This window comes from Eriocheir sinensis, chromosome 9 (assembly GCF_024679095.1).
Source record: "Eriocheir sinensis breed Jianghai 21 chromosome 9, ASM2467909v1, whole genome shotgun sequence".
Taxonomy (NCBI): Eukaryota; Metazoa; Arthropoda; class Malacostraca; order Decapoda; family Varunidae; genus Eriocheir; species Eriocheir sinensis.
In genome coordinates, this window is record NC_066517.1 from 11,218,034 (window position 1) to 11,238,262 (window position 20,229).

The 20,229-nt window shown below is 44.4% G+C and overlaps 1 protein-coding gene and 1 long non-coding RNA gene across 5 annotated transcripts in view; one reads left to right on the top strand and one right to left on the bottom strand.

Moving 5' to 3' along the window:
* Window positions 1-6,092: 6,092 nt before the first annotated feature.
* LOC126995920 (uncharacterized) lies at window positions 6,093-10,623 on the top strand. The gene is made up of 2 exons (XR_007750831.1): window positions 6,093-6,878; window positions 7,144-10,623. It is a non-coding gene; the product is annotated as an uncharacterized LOC126995920 (long non-coding RNA).
* Window positions 10,624-11,281: 658 nt separating this feature from the next.
* The window catches only part of LOC126995917 (acetylcholine receptor subunit alpha-like), a 57,009-nt gene continuing 48,061 nt past the window's right edge, over window positions 11,282-20,229 (bottom strand). Inside the window, exons 7-12 of one of the 4 annotated variants that reach the window (XM_050855815.1) lie at window positions 19,129-19,275; window positions 17,682-17,693; window positions 15,477-15,593; window positions 14,753-14,851; window positions 12,291-12,510; window positions 11,282-12,062 (exon numbers count right to left, since the gene is read on the bottom strand). In XM_050855815.1, coding sequence (XP_050711772.1) covers window positions 11,850-12,062; window positions 12,291-12,510; window positions 14,753-14,851; window positions 15,477-15,593; window positions 17,682-17,693; window positions 19,129-19,275 — 808 coding nt within the window. In that variant the 3' untranslated portion in view covers window positions 11,282-11,849. Of the gene's footprint in view, window positions 12,063-12,290; window positions 12,532-14,752; window positions 14,852-15,476; window positions 15,594-17,681; window positions 17,694-19,128; window positions 19,276-20,229 lie in introns of all 4 variants that reach the window. The other 3 variants (XM_050855813.1, XM_050855816.1, XM_050855814.1) reach the window with 3 other exon arrangements.

Below are 20,229 nucleotides of genomic sequence, written 5' to 3' on the forward strand. Positions count from 1 at the left end.
GAGCCCGGGGGTGTAGGCAAGGCAGGCTGATGGGCCTCCGACACATCAGCGTCTCCGGGCAACAGATGCACCCACCCACGAACACTACATGCTTGCTGGGAGTGTTGCCAGCCGCGGGCGCGGATCCAGGAAAGTTTTGGGGGGACCCGATGCCAGGATTTTTGCGGGTGGAAGGGGCATTAGCATTATCGGTTCGCCATTTTCGGCAGTCCTGCTCCTGAATAACTGGTGGACTCACCTGAATTCCTGGGCATTCCTGGGTGGCCAGTGTTCCCCTTCGGATCCGAATGAGACGGCCGATTCCTCTGAGAAAAACCACTGTTATAGCCGCAGCGCGCTTTTGAGCTAGTTTTCCTGTATCTGCTCAGGACCATGGGGGGGGGGGGGGTCTTGGATCCGCCAGTGTGTGTGTGTGTGTGTAATTCACCACGGCCTGATCACGAGTTGGACTCGCTTTCGCCAGCAGGTACCCTCCCGACGAGAGCAAGTGCCCATTATAATTATCGTCGATCTCTGGTACTGCCAGGACCTCACACACCCCATCCCCCTTGCTCAAGGGGCGACAGTAACCGCTCCTAGTCAACCGAAAGAATCCGACCTGAGCGGGGCTAGAACCGCCGCCTGTTTGGCCGTTAAGCCTCGCAGCGCACTGCTATACCGCAAGATCAGCAGAATACACCAGTCAGGTCTTCTCAACCTCGTACCAGAATTCTCCTCTTCTGCGTAATGACGTCACCTGCAGCCCCTCAGTCTGCCTCAATTGAAATCACCCTCACGGCCTCACACCACCTGTCTGTCTGTCTGTCTATCTATCTATTCATCTCTAACATATGAACGAAATATTACTGATACGAAAATTGTCATGGATAACAATTATAATGATGAAAATACTACTGTTATAGTGAATCCACGAGGAACTGGCGGATTGGGGGGTTTCTGCGGGGGTCTCTCCTCCCGTACCACTCTGCCACATCTCTTGTCTCCAATTGTGGGATTAGAGTCAAGGTGTTAATAGCATCTTCCATTTGACACAAAACCCGGAACCAGGTTCGGGGATAAACCCAGACCCAGGTCCGGGTTTTCGCGCCGTAAATGGAACGCATTTTTAGGCGGATATGTAAACAAACATTCCTCCTCTTCTTCTTTTGACCTGTCCTCCTCCTCTCGGGCGTCTCTCCTGTTTATTCACACACTTTTCCTTTCAATTGTGCTGTGTAGCTTAATTTTTCTTCACTGCAATATACTATCACACTTTATTTTTCAGTTTGTTGCTGGAATAACTTACTGACATTGCTTATCCGTGCGCTTATTCAAGCATTTGTGCCCTTTTTTCCCAGCACTGCATCTCCATCCAACACGTACCATGCGATGGCCCCGTTGTCCTCCTCTAGCCTCTTAGCCCACTCCTCCCTGGTGCTACTAATAACTCCCCTCTCTGCCTCTCATGGTTGCTGCATTCTACTATTGGATGTTCCACTGATTCTTTCTCCCCTGTCCTACAGCTACAGTTCTAGTTTCCCCCTTCCCTATTCCTGCCATTTAGCTGCGGGGTTCTCGTTCATGCTTTAAACATCAACCTGCTCCCCCAGTCTCCTACATGCCAGTCGACTCCCTCTAGCTTCTGTATCTTGCTGTACCATCTTAATGGCGACTCTTTTACTCTAAAATTCATAGGCCCAGCCTAGGCAGATGGCACACCACCTGTTCATCTTCCACACAAAAAAAGAAAACAATAATAAAAAAGCCCGCTACTCCCTGCTCCCAAAAAATAATTAAAAGAGGTGGCTGAAAGAAAGATCAATTTCGGGAGGAGAGGTGTCCTGATACCCTCTCAGGCTGATGGATAAATAGGTTTACTGGGAAAGCAAACTCTTTTAACTTAGACATTAGATACTTGCCTGTGTCCCAGGGTAATAGGTTCTCACTTGACGCAGGCTTAAAGGCCAGAGACAAATAAGCGCTGATGAACAACACACTTGTGAGACCAACACTAGCATGCTGTTCCACGGTGTGGGATCCTTACAGACACACACACAAACATAAGTTAGCACTAATCAACACCAAGGTGGCTCGGTTCATTATAAACAATGAACTTGAACACCAGGCATCATAACACAGATCAAACAACAGATTAATATGTAACCTCTTCACATGTGCAGACAAGCACACACTTAAAATTCTGTACAAGATCACATACACTTACACTGACATTGACCCACACACATACTTACAGAACGCAAACAGTCAGCGTACTCATAACACACTCAGCCAAAAATACCAAACATATCACACAAACACTGACACATGTACAGACTCATACTTTCCACGCACCACACGTGACTGGAACAGCCTCCCCCTACAGACTTTAGACTGCGGTACAATAGACTCATTCAGAAAACAAATACACACTCACTTGTCACAACACACCAAGACTAACTAGTAGTACACCTATTCATTTCCCTTCCCTACACACTCGGCACCCCAGTTCCCCCAGCAGCCAACACAAATATCCGTGTTATGCACCTGTACTGGTGCCCTGTGCATTACTTGTCAAGATCAAGACAACACACAGCTTATCAAATGCCTCCAACCTTACCTAATGATAACACTGCTGAACTATAACTCTCTCATTCACTCAGCACAAATAGGGTCATGAAAATCAAGATCAATTCTATCCTCCGGCATAAGAAAATAAATCAAAACAACTATACAAATGCATTTATTTAACTAATAAAAACATTGAGCACAATTAACAACAGGTATAATTTTTTTTTTCTTATTACACAGATTAATCAAGAAAGAAACTGAATTTCAAGACATTACCGGGTTCCTAGGTGTGATTGGGGACACATGGAACACGTTGACACAAAATAAAAAAATACACGAAACTATTAATAATGATTATCATAACTGGGTACATGTTAACTTTACAGTTTTGACTCTCTCTAAGATCAGAAGAAACTAATAATGACACCTACAGAGTTTGTGACTTGAGCAAGTTGATAAGGAGGTACTCAGGATGAAAGGGGGCCCTGCATGGAGACTTGTCCGGAGGGACCCTCGGACTTGGTGTTGTAGGGTGGGTGAGGCGACACACACCCCAGCATATGCCACCTTTGATAGATGACTGTATATTGATAATCCAAATTGGATACTTTCTACAACAATTGGAATACTATTCATGCCTTCAAATTATACCTTGGCAACAAAAATATGATGGAATATAATTTTAAACAAAACTCGTCATTTAGGAAACAACCTATTTGGACCTATAGCCGCATTATTACTTATCTTGTACTTATCTTGAACCCGCGACCAGCGTGACGGAAGAGCCACGGTAAATCTTAAGAATTACCACTCCACCCCCTCCACCACCCCAGCCCCCCCTACCCCCCAAGACAAACCTGGGGACCTGTGGGGAACCGGGATATTGGGGGGGGAGCCCATATCACTGAAAAATGGCCTTCCAAAATTTCCCTAGAAAAATCCCTAAATCAGGAAAAATTCCCAAGTCTCGAAAGTAAGGAAAGTCCCTAACGCATACTCTTGTAGTCTATTCCAATATGACCTAGCATTCAATCTGTTGACGAGTGTCAGGCGTGTCATCAGATGGTGGGCATACTGCCCCCCCCTCCCCCCACCGCCGCCCTCCCAATCCGTCCCGCGGCGCGTAAGTTTTGACGGGCCACGCCACATGTCAAATATATTTAAACTACTCCAACTGAACTTTACGACCTGCGCACACTGACTTAGGAACTTGTTTGTAGGGTGCACTGCAAGGCAGGTATGAGGCTCAGTCTGTGTATAGAGGCGGTTGTGAAACAATAACAATGGACTTAGAAAATCCGAGCCATCTAACTCTATAATTAAAGAGGCATGCCCTCCTGGCCCCTCCCCAAGGTAAAACGTATACGAAAATGCATTATAATAATAATTCTTTCACGTGCTAAATTAATACGAATATTGGTTTGGAGTGGTTATTCTTAAGTTTTGCCCAATTGATTACCATTTAAATATAATATTGAATTGTTACTGCTTCACTCATTGATAATCTAACCTAACTGGTATTTTTTTGTGATATCAGTGACCCAAATAACACAAAGTCACTGAAACAAACGATTCATCTTTACATTATGCATAAATGGGGGTTACCAATGATGATGAAAATTAACTGGGTAGGTAATGATAAATAATAAATCAACATATTTGGAAGTGCTTGTGGCGCGGTGATGAAACACGCCCAAGAAATTCTCCCAACTGCGCGTGACGTCACCACGCTTGTGAGAGCACTATGATGAAACCCTCTGGATGTGTAGAATGACAACGTTGGAATACAACCCTGTCAAGTGTCGTGGTATTTATACAAAATATTTGTTATCTTAAAAATGAAACTGTCTTAACGCTATATGACCTTATTGGATTATCCAATTATTTAATCAAATTCATTTAAAGGTAGTAAATAGCTGACATATGAGAGGAAGCGAGAAGTGTTGAGAGTGTGTGGCAAGGTGCGGTGCGGGGCTGACCCGCACCTCTCACCCCCTAATCCGCCAGTTCCTCCTGGATTGACTATAGTATTTTTAACGAGAGAGTGAGAGAGGTGAGATGGTGAGTCACGTCAAATCTGGTTGTAGCTGGTGTACTGAGTGCTATAGTGAATCCACGAGGAACTGGCGGATTGGGGGGGTTCTGCGGGGGTCTCTCCTCCCGTACCACGCTGCCACATCTCTTGTCTCCAATTGTGGGATTAGAGTCAAGGTGTTAAGTGGACCACCATTAGCCTCCCTTCATTTCCTCCTCCTCTCCTCCTTTCTCTCTCTCTCTCTCTCTCTCTCTCTCTCTCTCTCTCTCAGGGGACAATGCGACGGAGGTGAGCAGCGCGGCCACGCGCAGCTATAGCGTGTGCACCCAACTTTAGCTTTACCTTGGCTTTGTGGTGGGTGATGAGTCAGTCCCAGCAGCAGCACCATCCATTCCCTCTCTGTTCTTGCAATCCTCCCATTCACATCCCACCCCATCTCACTCAGTGCCACGTACCCTCATCATCTCCGTCCTTTCTTTATAACCCTTGGCGAGGACATTTAGTGCGGCGACTAGGCCTGATGGGGGAGCCTTCCATAACTCACTCAGTGAGTGGGGTACCTCTTTGGCCAACTGGTAAAGGAGTGGCTCTCCCGTGTCGCTGGTCGTGGGTTCGATCCCCGGCGCCGGCAAAACCTTTCCTTGTCTGGGTCTGGATTAATGATGCGCATGCAGGGCACCTGTATAGGTGCATAACACGCATATTTTGTTGGCTGTTGGGGGGACGGGGGAGCCGAGTGTGCAGGGGAGGGAAGTGAATCAAGTGTAATTGTTAGTGTTGGTGTGTTGTGGTGACAAGTGTGTGTATTTGTTTTCTGAATGAGTATTGTACCGCAGTCTAGAATCTGTTGAGGAAGGCTGTTCCAGTCACGTAGCCTATGGTGCGTGGAAAGTATGAGTGCTGGTATGCGTCAGTTAGTGTGATATGTTTGGTATTTATGGATGTGTGTGTTACGAGTACAGTGGCTGTTTGCGTTGTGTAGGTATGTTTGTGGGTCAATGTCAATGTGAGTGTTTGTGATCTTGTAGGCTACATAAGTGTAATTCTGTGTGCTTGTCAGTGTATGTGAAGAGGTTCCATGTTTATCTGTTGTTTGATTTCGTGTTGTGATTCCAGGCGTTCGAGTGTAATTGTTTGTAATGAACCTAGCCGCCTTGGTGTTGATTTAATTGTTCTAACCTTTCAATGTTTCTGTGTGTGTAAGGATCCCACACCGTGGAGCAGTATTCCAGTGTTGGTCTCAAGTGTGTCATAAGCTATGTGTTTAATGTCAGGTGTGCAGTTACGTAAATTCCTCCTCAGCAACCCCGGTGTTCTGTTGGCTGTGGCACTGATATGGTCTGTGTAGGTGTTGAATTTCAAGTTAGTTGAGAGATTTATACCAAGGTACTTGTGTGTGTGAACTGATTCTAAATCTGAATTGTGGAGAGTGTAAGTGTGATGGATGGGGTTGTGCGCTCTGGTGAATCTTAACCCGGAAGCAGCGGGGATCATATGTCTCTTAAAAAAAAGTAAATCTCGGCATTAACGTTGAGATGTTGGAAATTTTCTGGTAGTCGCGTAGCGCTGGTAAGACTCTATTTACTTATACAGAGAATCCCATTATTGAGTACATGGGTATCTACAGACACATGACAGAAGAACTGATAGAAAGCATCATTGATGGAAGACCTAGCTAACTTTGATAAAATGGTTTCATTAATGAAGATAGAATATAATTATGCTTATTGAGTAGATATATTAGTTTGCTAACTCATGGATATAGGTGGATTAGGTCAAGTAAGACCCTGCCTGCACCAAGTCCAGGCACATTGAGGTCAGGTCATGCCAGGACTGGACAGCAGTGGTCCTCATGAAAGGGATTAACTAGATCATCAAATTGTAAACCTTGCTTCACTGGAAGACCTGCAGTCCTCAGTCTTGTCATCTTCCACAGCTAAGAAGGTGCTGTGCAGGCCAGAGATGCTGATAAGCTGATTTTTAAGGAGACTTGGGTGAGGGATACAAAATAACGACATAAAAAATGGGATAGTTTCTTTAATTAACAATATTCACAAGACATCTAGAAACTTGTAACATATTAGATAAAGCAATAAAAATTACACTTGTATTGGTGTTGAGAGCAGTGTGGGGCTGGCAGGTGTAACAGACTCCCCACACCCAGCCAGCAGCCTCCGCAGCCTCCCCGCCCCCCTCCCCTACCAACCAGGCAGGGTGTGAGGGGCAGGGCAGAGTAGAGCACAGCAGGGGGTCATGGGCTGGGTGGGAGCAGCTGCCAATACCCTTCAGTGCCTCGGTAAATATTTTATTATAAACAAAACATCGAAATCTTCGATGGTCCCTCATGCCAAACCTTAACCTTATATAAAACTGATCTGTTAAAAAAAATTATAATCAACATGTTTATTGTCAGATTACAAAACCTTGACGTCTTGTACACACGGTACCAGCAGGAAGTTTAGGTAGCAAAAGTAATGGAAGTACTTACAGCATAAGAACATGAAAAGAAAAAATCATTTCACATGGCAGCAATAAAAAATATAATAAAAATCTCATTACAGATACACTAAGAGCTGCCTGTAGCGATGCAAGACCCGAAGGATCAGCTTCAGCTTCAATACCCGGCTGGACAAGGCACCCGGCCGGGCCGCCTGTGGGGCTCGGGCCAGGTGAGTGTTTGCACGCTGAGGATTGACTAACTTGAGAAAATGATGACTGTCAGTTCCAGTGCAGTTTGTGAGTGAAAATTAAAATAAAGATTACCTACATCTTTGAAAAGAAGGAGAATCACCTCCTTCATAATGGCATATGAATTGATTTACTCTAAATTCCAAGAACTGTCTTCACACACGGTAATCAGAGATTACTGCATTGTGCTGCACAAGTTCTTGAGGGAATAGAGAGATGACAATCATTTGCTTTTTTTCTGTCTGCCAGATGGTTGCTTCACTGCCTCAGGAAATTTCCCTCGTGGATGCCATGTGAGAGTGTGACACTCCAGGTATGTAATAATTTTTGAGTAGGTACTACTTTGTTCACTAAACTGATCTTTTGTTGTTATGGGAAAGAAAGAAGAGGGTAGCTACTGCATGTGTCTCATCCATATTCACAACCTTTTTTATAGACAACATCGATTTCATGTCATGTACTCAAGTATGCATCATGCATTCTCAAAGATTTTTTTTGTTTGATGTGTACTATGCAGTTCATCTGTGGCCACTATCTTTACCCCACACTGACTAGTTCAGGGGATTTCCTGGTTGACAGTTTCCACAACTGGGAGACAGACAGATATATCATAAACATCTGATGTTTGTCATCTGATGGGGAAAGACAGAATGTAGCTATGTTTAGGCAGCTGGTGTAGCTGGTGTGTGGTGGAGGATCAAGGGGAAGGGAGTGAGTTGTGGTGTTCTGGTCCTTTTTGTTGAGACTGTTGGTGTAACACACTTGTACCTGTTGTGTGAGGCCTGTGTCTGCCTCACAGGCATGAGAAAGCTACGCTGGGCCAGTGGTGTCTGTATTTGGTGAAGGGTCACGGTTTGATGTGTCTCGGGGCATTTTTCATGCCCTTGCCTTTCGGGGTATAATTCAATATAACATGAATCTGATCTACCCTGATACAAAGTTACAAATAATATATTATTGAAAAATAGCTGACTCGCAGCCTTTGCTACCATGTAGTAGTAATACCCGACAAAGAGCTTAAATAGGAATATATCAAATCCAATGAACTGTTCATGGAGGACAGGACCTATGTACATAAAATACAAGTGGCCAATGCACCAAGCAGTCACAGTGGCGAGGCTGGTGAGGAACAGGAGTCGGCGCTCCCTGCACTGGTGACTCGTGCTGTTTGAGAAATGATTGCAGGTATATAAAGAATCCCAGGGTCAGGCAAGTAAGGGCATGCAGCCATGCTAAAGGAGAGAGACAGTGCTTCCTCTCACACTACTAAGTTTCCCTGCTAACTTGTAACCCTCTGGCCCAGCACTTGCCCAGAGCCACCAGACCATGTTACAAAGTGCAGTGCCATTTTGTACCCAAGGTTAAGATTAAAATTGCCTGAAAGCTGTTGTGTCTCCTTTGGGTGTTTCCCTCTCAGAGGTTGTAAAGGCTGAATGTCACCAATGTGGGGATGATGGGTGGCACCTTGTTCTCAGCAGCCTCCCATGACGGCTCCATCTGTAGCCAGGTGTGTGTATGTGTTTGTGTGTGTGTGTGTGTGTTTGAGGTGATGGCAGTGGCTGGTGCTGCCGTTACTCCATTAGATCAGCACCACCCAAACAAACTTGAATTTATGCTGTTTTGTGTGAGGCATCAGCTAGAGCAACACACCAATATTTATGCTGTTTTGTGTGAGGCATCAGCTAGAGCAACACACCAATAAATGCAGTTCTCTTTAGGACCCTGATTGCCACTCCATGTCCTTTAAATTCCTTACAGGTGTGTGCCTCTCCACCAGCACCTTCATGCATGGAGCTCGGTACATTTCTGTGATTGATACTCTGGCACTGTGGAGTGGTGTCTGCCAGAGGCAAGTGCCACACCTCCTGCCAGCCAGTGAGGTTGCAGAGACAGTTTCTTTGCACCATGGAGCCCTGTGCTGAGGGTAAATGTCACCCAGGAGGTATGGCTCTACATGGTTGTCAGAGGAGTTTGATAGAAGGAAAGGCTGAGGTGTGTGACTGAACCAGTAAATCAATGTACAGAACTTTTACTTGGATGCAACACAAGTTTGCAATGGAGTGAAGGAGAGATGTTGGCCCCAAACAGTTCCCAAGCCGCACAACAAAAGAGTTTGCTTAAAAAATCATCCATTTTGCATTAGTTTTCCTTTAACATTCATTTCCTGCTAATGCTTCACCACCACCTAACACAGCACAGCTTCCTCCACACAACACTGCAACATGGATTTTGATTACAAAAAAATTTCATTAAGTTTGTGATTCTTTGAGCAAGTATGTCTCTTAGCTGATTCATTCTCACGCTGCTAACATTGACGTGATGAGCTAGATCATAATTACTTGATCTCTGAGAGAGCAGACCACCTCTCCAAGTATAGTACAGTAATGTATAATGAACCCAAAGTAAATTTTTTGTCACCTATTCTACAGCAGCATTTGAACAAGGGAACTGCCACCAGCTTTGGGTGACTTGTGAGTTTTTAAGTGTGTCACTTCACACTAAAGTAACTAACACGGTGTAATAATATTGAAGTTTCAGGATTCTTGTTCTTTGATTTAATGTGTATAATACAGAACTTGCTTTCAGGGCATTCTGCTCTGGCAGCAGGCAAGTCGTACTCTTTGAATCTGGGTGATGCAGGGCCTGCAGTGTCTTGTGTAAGCACTAGGGTGGGGCTGCTGGGAAGAAATTGTTATTGACACCTGCAAGGTTGAGTTACTGTCTGATTTTTTTTTCATTGATACTGGCAGCCATAAATATGCATCCACAAAATACAGTGGCAAATAAATGTGTAAAAAATTAGTTTGGAGAAAAATCCTTAGTGGTGTTCTGCATGTTTTATTATGAAGGGGACACAGGTAGGATGCTGAAGGCTGAGCCAGGTATGCCCCTTGTTTGCCCGAGCCACCCGGGCCTCAAACCTAGTGCACTGCCTGCCTCCTTCTTAATAAGCCCTGCATGCGCCTAAATGGATATTTTTTATCAACTTACACACTCATTATGTGATATGGAGTTAAAAAGTATAATTAGTGAAGGAGTTAGATGCAAAATTCTTTCCTAGTGTATTACATAGCAGCTGTGTATACAATGCAGAGTATTTGCATTTAGAACTTTCTAAGATCCAAAACCTAAAACAGTTTTAATTGAAATGCAGTTTATTGTACTTTAATCTTCAGTAATATCTACATTCTCTGAACTTGAGTGTGGTGAATGTGTGGTGTGAGTGTATGGTTGAGGAAAAAGTAGTGAATTAACTTCACTCTTTTGATCTGGCAGAGTGGAAAGAGTAGCAGGGAAGTGGCAGCGTGTGAATGGGTGACTTCACACTTCAAGACGAGACGCCGTGGCTGAAGGTGAGGGTAAAGGGACAAGGGCTGGCAGTCTGGAGGGCAGACTCATTTTCTGTGTGTTGAAGATTGCCTAACAGTCACGGTACATGTGTGTTGATCACAGTGTCTGACAACATTAAGATGACAGTGATTAAGTGATGTTCCTGTTTAACATAATTTCTTTCAACCAGCGACCCGTTTGTTTGCCAGTCATGCATCAGACACTCTCTGGTGACACAGATTACAGTCACATGACAATGTGATGTGCCCCTCATTACTTGCCTGTACACTCCCCAGACACACAAACTTGTGGTGGCATGCTGGCAACCTTAGAGCTTTTATATAAATATAAACTGATATATGCATGTCTATGACTACTCCAGTCTTCTTCTATAAATATAATGCAGACCTTTTTAGAAAAATGTTGTGGACCATCTTCTACACATGAGCATCAGCCCGCCGCTGGAGACCACGCGCTGCGGGACTCTGCCGCCGCTGGCTGCCCACAGTTCCCGGCAGCGCTGACCTGTCAGTACTACTGTCCTTAGGAAGCAATAATGCGTTCGCAGTTTTTCTTAACTGGTTTGTAATATTCCACATTTAATTCTTGTTTAGGGCATGCTTGTTTTTTGTGCACACTCATGCACACACACATTCACACAAATCATAATAAAAAAAGCTGTGGATATTTCTGTATATTGGCACAAACTTCCACTAAACATGACTTATTTCCTGGTTTTTGTAACTCAGACAACATGAATAATCATTGCAAGGCAGGCCTGCAAATCTATTCAGACAAGGTTGTCACACACTGCCTGTCATTGTCTTTGAGCAACTCAGCGACAACATAGGAGTAATAAACTACACGTCAGTATTGTCATCACCAACACTGCCTTTCAGACATTGAGCTTGAGAGTCTCTGTGGCCAGGACAAGACACTTGCTGCGTGCCAAAGAACACAAGCTGGAGCATCGGCTAACACTGGCGGCCTGGACAACAATGGGAGCGGTGGTTCAGCCTTTCCAAGCACCACACACCCTCAGACACTCCAGCCGGCCATGAGCACCTGGCGAGGGTCCTCCTCTCTAGGGCATCAAGTAGTCCAGTCTCAAAGGTTGGTCACACGCTGGAGACAAGCGGGTAAAGCTCATTGGGTTGGATCACTCAGGAACACGGTGCTCCGGGGTGTGAGTGGAGTGGCGGTGTGTGAGGTGGAAGGTGTCCGTGGGGGTGGTGGGTGATGGCTGGACTCAGGTCACGTTGGTGGGGTTGGGGGTGTTCTTGGTGCCGTGGTCGCCCGCCGCCACGATCTCCGAGTAGATGATGTCGATGGGGATGCGGTCGTCGTAGAGGGTCGGCGCCTGCAGGATGATGCCGGCTGTGCCCAGCAGCACCGCAAGCGTGAAGATCCACAGGAACAGCCGGTCCAGCACCATGGCCACGTACTTCCAGTCCTCCTTCACCTGTATGGGGTAACGCAGTGATACAAGCAAAGCCTTAAGTAACTGCTTCATTACAGCCATAAACTAACCACCACTAAATACATTCTGTACAGGAGTAGTACTACGTATGATATATCTGCAGACAGTGCCTCAGAGTTAGAAAATGTAGAAAAAAGTACATTCATATATTCAGTCCATCAGTAATACAGAATAATATTGTGCTGTGTGTCTCGCCTAACACTGGCCCACCTTGCAGGACTCCTCCTCCCGACGCGTGTGTTCAGCGATGAACTTGACCCCCTCGAAGGCCTTCATCACCTCGGGGCAGTACTGTGTGCTGCCGTTGTCTGTGGTGCCTCGGCCTGGTGACCCCACGTTGCCGTTCAGACCCACACCGAGGTCGTCTGCCAACACTGCCGGCCCGTGGATCTTGCAGCCTCCGTTGATGCCCAGAGCCTCGATGTCGTGGCTGCAGAGTGGTGCATGACAGCTGCTTATGGAAGGTTTGAAAATCATTACCATGCATTTAAGGACTCACTCAGGCCCAGACACCCACTGCCCCATTAAACATGTAAATGGAGGCACTTAAACCTCTCGCGCACCGGGACACCATTGGCGTCCATTTAAACAAAAATATTACTTTTAAATAGTTATATTCACTCCAATGGTGTCTTTTATTGTTTGAGGGTAAGTTTCCTCACCCTCTCTGAAATGAACAAATTGGCAACACTCTCCGCGTCCACAGATTTGAGCGTGGTTGATTTGCACCGATTAATCGGTCACTTTGCCGATTAGTAATTTCTTTTCTCTGTTTTATAATACAATGCACATAACACAGTATCAATAATGTTAATGTAAGGATGGTGATGTTACCAAAACTCTGATACCTTTCCACAACATTTATTTCAAACAAGTCCCTATGCAAATGTGTATTAGGTACTTCAAATTGATATATAAAATTATGATGTGAACTGAATTACCGGTATTTGCTTCAACTTTGAAACTAGAAAAAAAATCAACATATTACTTTATATTACAACCAAGAAAAATTATATACCTATTTCAACTTGCTTAGTACAGTAATTGAGTATAATATCATTCACCATGCCTGCCGTGCATAAGGAAACAAGTTATTATAATATAATGACAAGTATGGAACTAGACAAGTGATTTTTCTCAGTACTACACACTGACTGACTGACAGGCAAATGATAGCCTGTGGCGTGGGTCACATGGACTCTCACCGAGTCTCACCGTACTGGTACCGGACACGTTCAGATACAGACATTGTACGGTACGCTTATACCATTTCCAGTTTTACCTAATTGAGGGACATTATTCAACCTTTTCATCACTATAGCTACATAAAGTTATTATTTCATATGCAGTAATCATACTGTATAATTTGTACTAATAAAACAATCAAAACATGCATGTTTTTAATTTAGAAGTAAGCAAACACAGTGTAACAGACAGCAAATTAGTAGAAGACTTGAGAGATTGATAAACTTTCTGTACACTACCATTTCTATAGTAGCATCTAGGATCACCACAAGAACGAGAAAACTGTCAAATTCTAAAATATTAAAACCAAAATGCTTCCACAAAGCAAGGCTAAAGTAACAAATTACTAGAAGTATTTGCTCTCCATACAGGAGATGACATTTTGGCAGTAAACAAAGTTGTAAACATACAGTGTCCAGAAATTAGTGAAGATTAATCACATTTACAAATTCTAAATAATCGGCCGAATTGTTTATCGGTGCAACCCTAGTTTCCGGTCACTCTCTCATGTCAATCTGCACATCTCGCTGCTGTGGGCTTGCGCGCGCCTATGCTGCCCACCTCATAAAAGTGATAATAGTGTTATATAGTGCAATACAGTGATTTGATTGGGTGTTATTTGTATTTTTTCTCTTTCCAGGCAGTAGCATATTATATTTTGTGAATTACGTAAGCAAATGAAAGATTGACTTTTTTCAATATTTTTACTTTTCCGCAAATATTTCATGGTGCTAATTGTCCGATTGGAGATTTGAAGGAACCAGAAGAATCCTGACAAAATTCTGCTATGATAAATAGATCTACCTTGAAAAGTTGACCCACAAAGTTTTTAGTTATGGAGGTGGGAACATGACCTAAGTAGAAAAATTGTTTATGCGCACTTTATTCCATGTCCATAAACGGTCCTACGAATTACTATTATTATTTCTTTATTGATTCATGAAAACTACAACAAATAAGGAAGCCATTGATATATTATGTATAATGATAAATGCTGGTTTGGGGGAAGAAAGTAGTTGAGAAACAAAAATTTTCGGTGCGCTAAAAAATCTGCCTTGACCGGCGAGAGACCCGATGTTTGAAATGAGTGCGGGAAAGAAAACTTATTTGAAACTTATGGTGCACAAGAGGGTTAACTAAACAGGTACATAAATATTGGCGTTTGTAATTTCCATTGGCCATGTTTCTAGCAATTGGGGCAAGGTATGTTCACTAGTTTGTACAGTCGGCAAATAAAGTATCTTAACACCCATGAGTCAGTTGAATAAAATTTGGGTGAAATCTAGACATGGTGTTGTGTTGGTTAAGTCGGCACCAATGGGTCTTTAATATTTCACTCACTTCTCTTCAATCAACCCACACACAGCTTTATCACTCCCCACAGTTACAACTCTGTATGCCCCTCCTTGCACACACAGTGGCATTACCTTGGGGAGTACTCGCTGTGGGGTGAGCGCGGTCGGCTGCTGGCCATGTCCATGTAGATGAGTCCGTCCCTGATGGCGTCCCGAAGCTCCTGTTGACTCCTGCAAGGCATAGGAAACATTGTAGACTTGCTCACTTCAGTACTAGACACACGACTGTTCTCCAGTGTACAGGGTTTGCTTGCCATATTGTACACATCATACCAATTGCCATTCATATCAGGAAAATAACCTCTCTGGGAAACAGGGCCTTTTTATAAATATTAAATAACTACTACTGTTTGATTCAATCTAAATCTGATATGACTAGGTATACACCCTAACTATATTCTGTATATTTATGGTTAATTTATTTTATTATAAGCTGTTGGTAATTTTAATTGAGGTATTATTACTTCCTGATGCTTTCTGTAACGTAATATGATAAAGGATTTATGAAAACTATACAAATAATGCCTTCAATGGCAAGCCATATAGTGTCAAAACTTGATGTAAACTGACTGACTACTCTTTTGGTGTAAACAGCAGTAAGTAAAAGATATGTAACAACTTCCTGGAAAATCTACTCCTTATCATTACTTTTTGCATCTTCTTTAGAAGTACCGGAGGTTTTTTACTGAAGTTTTAAATTGACAAGTTACATTTGATGCAGAAAAGAATGTGACTCTAAGAGAGATATAGTTGCAAAGTGACATAAAACAACTATTGATGGAGGAGTGGCACTAGCCTGAAGGAGTTTTCCCTGGAGTCCTGGAATGACTCAGTGGAGTAGTAGTTGCAGGCATCCCTCATGTCCCCGCCGTTGCAGGAGCGCAGCATCCCGGCCTTGGTCTTGGCGAAGAGGCTGGGGGGCGGGAAGGCGGTGGTCATGATGGCCTCCTCGTGGCCTCGACGGCAAGGCATCGCTAGGCACCTACTTTAGCTTGGCAATATTATCAGATTTGTCATTTTATGTAGACTGATTAAACTGTTTAAGCTGAAGCCAAAAACATGAAAAATTTGCAAATTTGCAAAATATTCCATAATTGAAAACTAACAAAACTAGAAAATTTTCATGGCAAAGTAAATAATTTAAGAGATCCAACTTGAGAGCTGCTTGGCCTTTGTGGAGTAAAAAAAAAAAAAAACTTAATTTGAAAACAAGACAACACCCACACCACCTCAGTCTCAAGACTGATCCATGGGGGGACAAAAAGTATTTAAAAAATCGTTCCTTATTTATGTCGACTAAATATTGAAACTAGAGACTTTAGTATTAAGGGGGAGAGAGACGTACTGTTTTGTGAGTCTGACAACAAGGAATAAAACTTGACAGACAGGACTTGACAGCTTGAGAGTTTGGAAGTAGAAGGCGAATGGGAGGCGGCTTGGCTTGGCTTGCCAATTCAAAGTCGGTCAAGAGGTCAGGAAGGTCAAATGGTCAAGGCAAGATGACCTGTGTTTGTGTTGGGTCAAGACATGTCATGAGCGTGGCATAACAGAATCTATGTAGATGTGTCACAAGATGAGGTCAAGAGGAGGTCGTGGGTCTTGGTTTAGGCTATGCAGTGGGTCGGGTCAGGTCACGTCAGGTCAGAGCGGCAGCGGAATGAGAGGGGGCGTGTGGAGGGGGGCGCGGAGGCATAAAAGACGACCCTGCGTGACTCCACCTCAAGATGACTGTTCAAAGCACGAGGTGGAGGCGGGAACGTGACATGCAGCGTGGAGGCTCGTGGAGCGGGGAAGCCAGTCCTTAGGGGGGCGGCAGGGGCGGGGCGGAGGGGGGGAGAGAGACGAGGAGGGGAGGGAAAACTGTGCAAAACCAACGATTAAAAAAAGTGCACATCTGAGGAGGCCAGAGTAAAGGTAACAGAGGATGACATAGTAGTGTAGTAACAAAGCATGCGGGGCCACAGAGGGAACCCTTCAAACGGACACGGTGAGGAGGTGGCATACCGACAACATTCTTTGATGTTAAAGAGAGCGTTTTCATGATGGCTCCTAAAGAACGAAAGTCATGGCATTAGGGGGGCGACCACATCCGATCCAATGGCAATATTAGTCTTAAGATTATGTTACTTTTAATGTGCTGTGACTTGTTGTGTTGTATTTTTTATTGACCAATGGACTTTGTTTTTCCTCTGAGTGGGGCAAAGTAATTTCATGTCTACAACTGTCTCTATATGCAAGTACCTATGTGTAGGGGATCTTCCTAGCCTGACTACTGGGGCCGGGCATGGACAGGACCAGCGGGGAGAGCAGAGCGATGAGCCGACAACCTCTAATAAACACAAATATTGAGGTCGTTTGAGCATTTACTGAGGACAAAAGCACCTCAGCTGATGGAACTAATAGTACTGATGGAAATGACTGACAAATCCCAAGTGGTATCAGTAACTTGTTGTCCTTTATCACTAATGTCAGTCTAATCTCCCTCATGATGACACATAAGGATACGTCATTTCTTTTTTTGAGTTCTTCCTTCGTTTCTCTTCTTTAGACTGAACTTACTGGGAGACAACTTGAGTCCTATCCACTTATCTTTACAAAATACCACTCGCAAGAACAGTCTGGCTTTCCTCTACAAAATCAATGCCATCGATAAGACTGTAAAACCAGGCGTGAAAACTTTGCTGGGAGAACAAAACAAGAGAACAACTTACTATGACAGTTTGGCTTTACTCTAAAAACTAATGCCACAGATAAAAACAATCTAAAAACAGATGAAAAAACTTGCCATATAAAAGATAATGTAAAACCAGTTTATAATCTTCACTGAGAAAATAAAATGAGAGCAATATGTCCTCCGGCAAGACCTAGAATGGCCGTCTGTTCCATCCCTACAAGAACCCAAGCGCCTGTCTCTATCCACCTGTCCAGTCAACCCGCCGCAGCCCCACTACTCCTGCCTGACTCCTGCAGCATCATGCACGTGAGGGGCCTTGGGTACTACCTTCGGAGGGTGCTGGAGGGCGCCGGCCGGGGGAGGTGTTGGTGGGAGGCAGGTGGTGGTGGTGGAGGAGGAAGGAAAACACACACATAAGAAAGTAAAGCTACGACACTACACTTATGTGAAGACTGGTGGCGATGGTGTGTTGGGTGGTGTTGAGGGGAAAGGAGGATGGGAAGGAGAAGAGTGGAGAGGTTGGATACTGATAGATGGCTGAAGGCTTAGTTTATGTGTATAGTTATTCTTTTGTTAATGCATGGAGGGTATGAAAACACTGACTGTGGGCAAAAAGTACTGTTACGGAGAAGGAAAATTAGAGAAAAAGGGAATAGTAATAGTAGTAGTAGTTAGTGGTGTGGTGTGGTAAGGCTGGGTAGATGGCTGAAGGTTTAAATTATGTGTATACATTTTTTGTTAAGTGAGGAGGGTAGGGAAACACTGAAAAAAGTAGAATAAGATGGGATATTAAAGACAAGGGAAAAGAAGTATTAGTATTAGTAGAAACATAAGTAGTTGCAATATCATTACATACAAAGTACATACAATAAGAAGGAGAGTTAGAAGAAAAAGAAGTATCAGTTAGTATGTATATGGTAGATTTTTGTATAGCAAGAAGGGTATGAGAACACTGACTGCGCATAAAAAGAAGAAAAAGAAGGAAAATTGAAGAAAAAGGACTAGCCGCAGCAGTAGTAGTTAACAGCAGTGTTAGATAAATAAACAAAAAATTGTGCTGGTAACAGGTAGACAGGCAAGTTTAAAGTTCTCTCAGCAACATGTAAGCTTTATAAACACTGCTTAAGAAAGGGCGAGACAGAGGGGATGGAAGAGGTGCTGGCGGTGTGCTGAGTGACTAAGAGGATGTGAGAGGAAGAATGTGTGTGTGTGTGTGTGTAGGAAGGCAGGTAGGATGGAACTCATAGGTATGCAGAAGAGAGTTACAGGTTGGAAAGAAGACGATTAGTATAATGCCTTTTGGTTTGGTCCTCTCAACTAAACACACTGCCTGAATGACTGACTTTTCACTCACTCACGTTCAAGTCTTTCTTCCTTTTCTTTCTTCATTATGCATCTGTACATCCACACAATTTTTTTTATCTGCCCAGATGACTGACACCACCATATGACTTTCACTCCTAATTCACTCAAAACTAAGCATTTTTATATTATTTCCTCATCTTTTTTCCTTCAAGTCATACATCTTATTAATCCACACACACGGAATAAAAATTTCTAATTTTTATTATATTTTTTTCATTTAACTTTTCATTTTCATCTCTGCTTCCATTAATCTATTAGCACACAGACACTCTCTCTCTCTCTCTCTCTCTCTCTCTCTCTCTCTCTCTCTCTCTCTCTCTCTCTCTCTCTCTCTAACCCCCTTTCCCTCTCCCTCTCCCTCCCTCTCTCTAACCCCCATTCTTCCTCCCTCCCTCTCTCTCCCGCTCACCGGTGTCGATCCATCTGGTATTGTGGCCGCCGCATCACCAGCAGCCGCGGCAAGATGTGGATGAACACCCGCCTCACCCACGGCGCCATGGAGTGCGTCTGGGGCGAGCGGAAGTGGACGTTGAGCACCACCACCGTCACGCATATACTGTGGAGAGGCCGGGAGGGTGAGTGCCAGTATGAGTGGTGGTCCTTTCGGTACGCTCTCCTCTACCTACGTACCCTTTTATCTTTTTATCTTTCTAACAATCTATTTGCCTATCTGGGGATAGACGGTGGTTGAGTGGTTAGCGTTTGGGCGCGGCGTCACGGAGCACCCGGGTTTGCGTTCCGCCCGCCACCAAAGGGTGGGATTTTTCTGTCACCGCCAAGTGGCCTTAGACTACCCACATGCTGTCCTGAAGACCACCTATCATCCCAGACTCTAGATTATTTCTCTAAAATGAGGATCAAAGATGAGCTCCGGGGGCAGCATGAGCCAAGCAAGATGGCGCTAGTATAAACACTTGCCTGCGCCATAACGGGCTGGGGCCGACCATCAGCCCCCACCAAGAAAGCCTACCCCAGCCCAAGATCTAAATAAAGGTAGGTCAACCCACGCGCAGCTTAGGTGACGTCAATAGGGCTTCTGGGAGGAGCCTCCTCTCTCTCTCTCTCTCTCTCTCTCTCTCTCTCTCTCTCTCTCTCTCTCTCCCTTCACAGGGTATAAAAAATAGCTGAGCGAGTAGGCATCCCCATTAGTTACATTAAGACAGTTGACCTGACAGTGACACCTGACCTCCGCGTCTCCGCTCGCTGCCGCTAAATTCATTCATTCTCTCTCTCTCTCTCTCTCTCTCTCTCTCTCTGTGTGTGCGCGCGCGCGAGGGTGTGTGGGTGGGTGTGTGTGTGTGTGTGTGTGTGTACACACACAGAGAGAGAGAGAGAGAAATATATGGCGGGAGTGAGGAAGAGTAACAGGGCGGTGAGCGGAGGGCAGGTGTGAGTCAGGTCAGGTGCCGTGGTGGGACTGATGGGGTTGCCTGCTCGGTCATCTTTTTTTATACCCTATGCTGCGTCACTGGGTCTCGGGGAGGAGCCTCGGGAGGATGCGCGGAATGGG